We start from the raw sequence: 5,431 nt of genomic DNA, 5'->3' as shown, positions 1-5,431 counted from the left end.
AGACTCTTTGATCCATAATAATCGTCACTTAAGCCAGGGAAATCCTGATATTACAGAGACAGGAGAGAGGAGAGAGACAGTGAGAGAAAGCCGGCCACAGACAAGTGTAAGGAAGAAAAGAAATGTCACCTCCTCCCTGTGAAAAACACCCCAAAGAGGCAAAACAAGGATAAGACATAGTACAGAAGGGTAAGAGCGGAGAGGAGGCCACCATTTCTGACACATTACACATCATGGAATGAAAGAAGGAACATGGAGGACGCAGGAAAGAAGCTCAGATGAGTGCTAAATGTCAATGGAGATAAAACCCAACACCCCCTCCCCCACCTGAGGTGAATGGACTTCTGAATGAATGGACTTCACACGAATTCCTACAAGCCAGAACTCATTAGGCGGAGGTGCGAGAGCTGAGCCGTTGCACTGGACTACTATACACAAGAGGACCCCAAACCCCGCCACTCTCTAGCAGTTATAGTGTGGCCCTTGGGACCCCTGCAGACAGGAGTCTGTTTTGATGCCAACTCATCAGTAAAATAATTCAATAAACTGTCTATTAGTGAAATGGTTTCCTTCACACTATAGATTCTCTTCTGTCCATCACTTTATGCTTTTCCCTTCTTCGGATCTTTAATTCAGGAAGACACTGGAAGCAAAATCAGTTGCACATGTAGACCATGTCCCGGAGTAGGTCTCCAGTCTCCCACCACCTCCCGCGAGTAGGTCTCCAGTCTCCCACCACCTCCCGCAAGTAGGACTCCAGTCTCTCATGAACTCCTTGCTCCTCCCTTGAACTTATTTAAGCCACGCCTCTGCACTTCCTGTTTGCCTGATTTCGAGTAGGTCTCCAGTCTCCCACCACCTCCCGCGAGTAGGTCTCCAGTCTCCCACCACCTCCCGCGAGTAGGTCTCCAGTCTCCCACCACCTCCCGGAAAAGTAAACTTAGTTTCTGCTGAACTCCTTGCTCCTCCCTTGAACTTATTTAAGCCACGCCTCTGCACTTCCTGTTTGCCTGATTATTGTGCTTCTGCCAATATCTTGCTTCCTGCTCCTTCTGTGATACAATCCGCTCATTCTGCTACCCGTGTACCGACCTTTGGCTGCTGATCCACCGACTACTCTCACCGTCTTCTGCTTTATACCCGATACCTTTGGCTACTGACCTGGGCTTAAACTCTGCCTACACTTCTGCCTGCTCCTATACTACTACTGTCTGCTTGTGTACCGAACTCGGCCCGTTATACCACAAATTTGTCTGCCGTTTCGGCTACTGGACTCTGAGCCTGATTGCGACATCGACCATGTCTCAGGGTAGGTATGCAGTCTCCGACAATTCCGTGGAGTAGGTCTACAGTCTCTGACCACTTCCTGCAGTATGTCCGCAGTCTCTGACCATCTCTTGTACTATGACAAGCCTATAAAGCATTCAATGCACTGAAAATTATGTGTGGCCCTTTAATGCTATCAGAGTTCACACCTGAGGCCCCTTCTATAGTAAGTTGACTACCATGGAACTCTAGGTATAAGAATGGCGAACTTATACAGCTGTACAATAACAAGACATGGAGGACCATGGTTGCCTACCCCTGAACTAGAGCGATAGTAGATACTGCAGCAATCAGTCTACCTAATAAGACACGAGGTCCTACATGGAGCTCTGAAAGAGCCGACAAGATCTGTTCTCAAATTACAAAAGGAGAAATCTCCAATATCAGCATTACTTCCTGCTCATCTGACCCGGGCCACCATGCTGCCCACCGTAGTGGCATATACAGTTTGTTTTTACATAACATACATTCTTTGCCATGAGGGGATTGTAAGGCAATACAAGTCAGGGAAGGAGCAGAATGTGGTCTGTTCTAGTACGACTCATGGTGGATTGAGGAGGCGGCTCTAGTGCAAGCCGGACACCTGTAGCTGACGGTTGCAGCCATGGAGCATGAAGCAGTGTCACCAACTCTGGGACTGTGATGGATTAGACACCTTACAGGGGACGGGTCCTGTTTTTTTTCCAAGAGTAGAATGGTCCCTACTTATCAATGGTCATCTCCAGCACTAGACCCATGACTGCTGTGCTGGTTATTTGAATGTGCTTATACCCCTTACTTCCTGGAAGGTCAGAGGACTGGGGCCAACAAGCCCCCATGTGATAAGTGTTTGGAGGTGAAAGGTTCTCTTTGTGGAGGTGAAAGGTTCTCTTTGTGGAGTCCCTAAAAGACCCCCCGATGACTCCTGCCCTCCAATACAGAGGGGTCAAGCACAGGATGGTGCCAAATCCTCTGTTTACCTGGCACTTCAGCTGGATTTTAATAGTTCTGAAGCATGAAGTGCCGAGAGCACAGCGCTCCCCGCTTCATTCAGCACAGAGCACATCAGGAAATGGGCGTTCCCCGGTCTGCTCCTGCTCTCCATCCCGACACCCTCTGCTGTGGTCCTGGGCCCCCCGAACCACGGTGGTTGGGGGTTACAGCACGATCACTGGCTAGTACCAGTGATCTATACAGCTGCCCAGATCACTCGTAGTTGACAATTCAGCCCTGCCTGATGTCATTGGTTGCTAGGACGCCAGCGGCCCTAGCAACCAACGACCGAAGCGGAGGGGGGCCTGCGCTGGGTTATGACTGGTAGTGGATGCACCGGCCTCAGAGACCAGTTTATCCACCGTCAGCCGTCCATCACCCAGTGCAGGTCAGCGATCCGGACAGAACTGCCACTCGGTCCTTGTCCGGACTGCTGTCCGCCATTTAGAGGCCCCCGGCTCGACTGCCATTTAGAGGCCCCCGGCTCGACTGCCATTTTTATGGGTCACGGCAAACCAGGTTTCTTAGAACTTCTACCCCTATCAGCAGGCCCGGCCCGTAGTAATCATCTCACTGCTTTCTATCAGAAACCATAGGAGGGAGAACAATGCAATTACAAGAAACGATCTCTGTCACATTATCCCAGCTGGATCATTTCCTCAGTTGAGACCTCGGGTAGAACAAACCTTGCTTCACTCAGAGCCATGATTTCTCTATGGATGGTAATCCTATGGCTGGGAGCAGCGGCGAGAACGTCTATGAATTGAGCCACAGTGCCTGCAGCTAGAGATCAGGAAGACTACTTTGGCAGCTCATACATTACTTCCCAACATGTAAACACTTACATGTCCATCTCCTGGCCAGAGGTTCACTTTAAGGCCCGGCAGCAGCTGACAGAAAAGCCACAATCTATTCTATACCCGCTACTGATAGGGAGATGACACAAAGACGTCAGATCTGAATTTCATGTGTAAACCACAAAGATATCCCTCTAATCTTCAGGATAATGACCTCCATGAAATGAATCCAGCTACAGCGGCCTGGAATACGTCATGCGTCGTCTCCATCCCTGGCAACTTATGTATGAGAAAGTACAACCGTCTCATAATCTGTACCGATCCCAAATATGAACATTCACTCTTCAGGTTACAATGTGTCCGCTTCATTCTAGATCAGTCAGGAGACAGTTTCCTGGGTGTAGAAGGTTAGCTCAGCACATTCCACCTGTTGGAAAATCCCCCGTGCCCGGTATCACCAAGAGGCAGAGGGGATTTCCAGTTTTTAGTGTGAGCGTTAAGCCCAGTTAAAGAGCCATGACTCGTAGATGTGGAGGAGCCGAGCCGTCCTCTTACCCCCATATGAAAGTGCCTGAACACAGTCACACCGGGTTGGGAGGAGGGATAATCGAAGCCATCCACAGCAGCTTAGCCAGCAGTGAGGTGTGAGGGTAACAAATTGCAAACCTTGTTGGAGGTGTGAACTATCAGGAGTCACCGACATTCTACCTGGAACAAAACAAGAGACAGGGTCTCTTTACAGACAAAGTGCAGAATGTATCAAAACTGGGACAGAATATGGAGTAGTTGCCCATGGCAACCATTCAGCTTCCCGGTTCAGTTAAGCTTTGCAAATGAAAGAGACGCTGATTGGTTGCCATGGCCAACTGCTCCAAGATTCTGCATGTTCCAGTTTTGAGAAATCATTCTCAAAGTGTCCCCGTCACATTAAAAGCTCCGTATTGGTCACAAATACATAAAAATATCCCGTTCTATCTGATAACATTGCAGGTCTCCGACTTATGATGGCATTGTATATTCTGCATTCCCGTCGTTCCATCCCCCCCCAGCTTCAGGTCATTGTTTTGTTGCCCGCGGTTATTTTTTTTGCATTCTTCTTTCACTTCAAGGTCCGCACTTTGATCATGACAACGTTGACGGTCGCTTGGCAACTGGAAGCCCGGTGACGCCGGTTCTGGCTACCGCTTCCTATGGTGCTGTACAGAATCTATATCCTTGCTAGGTATAAATGGTCACACACGTCTTCTTCCGTCACATTTTGGGCACCTTTACTTGTGCGGCTCCATTCCCTATGGGAAGCCCTGGCCATTTCCTAGTGACCAGGCGCTGACTGACATCAATTCCAACCACCCACCGGTGGCACACACGTCACATCTGGAGGAAGTGGGGAAGTCATGATTGGGCGGTTGTCATAGCGAAGCCCAAAACTTCCTGCTCTCATTCTAATGCTTCCTGCTGTCATTCTATTGGCAATGGTTCTTATATGCCTACTAAGTAGAGGGGAGGCTTTGGTGCACGTGTTTAATGAATGCTGGGACTCATGGTACCCCCAATGGTATACAATAGAATATTGATCGTCTCCTAGTAAGCAAATTTAATGTTTCCTGCATATTGGGGGTCATGCCTCCTGGCACCTTCCCATTGGGCTCTATTGAAATCGATTCTATGCACTCATTGTGCACTGAGCTAGCATAGGCTCCCAAATGTCACTGCATTTGTGACTAGTAACTATGCTACGTGCTGCTCACACGTCATCTTGGACATGAGCAGCACCATTCGCCGTTATTCACTGCACCACTCACTTCGGGTTTGGCCACCATACTGCCTGCGGGTCTCATTAAAATAACATCCCAGACCTCCCAACACCATAGAGTACAGGCACACAACGGCTCGACGGGTCTGTAATATCCTCATGCACAGTTCTAGATTTTACTTCCCTCGCCACTGTCCCAGAAAAGGTGTCACTCACTCCTCTCTCATCCCAGATACAGTTCCGGGAACCTCCGACCTCTCCTCTTTTACTTACGTGCGTTGTTGGTCTCCTGGACAAGGCTCTTGTAAAACGGAAACTTGCGGGACAGTCGGAAACTCTTTTTACGCTTGGATTTGATGGACTGTGGCGGATGGTGCAAGGCACAGAAAAAAAGATGGGGGACACAATGCCACAAATGAAGAAAGTGATGGAGGGGGAAGAAGGAAACAAAAACAACAAAAAAACAAAAAGACACGGGTTTACAAGGCATGCAAAAAAAAATAAATCATAAAATGGGAGCGTGTGATGAGAAGCAAGGACTGACATGAAATGTACGGCACCCTTAACAAGCATGATAACTGAC

The 5,431-nt window shown here is 48.8% G+C and overlaps 1 protein-coding gene across 1 annotated transcript in view; it reads right to left on the bottom strand.

Annotated features, from left to right (window-relative positions):
* LOC108790439 (disks large homolog 3-like) overlaps positions 1–5,431 on the bottom strand; it is a gene marked incomplete at its 5' end in the record, with an annotated part of 38,551 nt that overhangs the window by 5,322 nt on the left and 27,798 nt on the right. The window contains one exon of the mRNA XM_018560694.1: positions 5,122–5,209. Within this exon, the coding sequence (XP_018416196.1) occupies positions 5,122–5,209 (88 nt within the window). The remainder of the gene's footprint in view (positions 1–5,121; positions 5,210–5,431) is intronic.

This window comes from Nanorana parkeri, unplaced genomic scaffold, assembly GCF_000935625.1.
Source record: "Nanorana parkeri isolate BGI_ZX_2015 unplaced genomic scaffold, ASM93562v1 scaffold475, whole genome shotgun sequence".
NCBI classification, from domain to species: Eukaryota; Metazoa; Chordata; class Amphibia; order Anura; family Dicroglossidae; genus Nanorana; species Nanorana parkeri.
The sequence above is the reverse complement of the archived record's forward strand: the minus strand, read 5'-3'. Positions and strand labels throughout refer to the sequence as shown.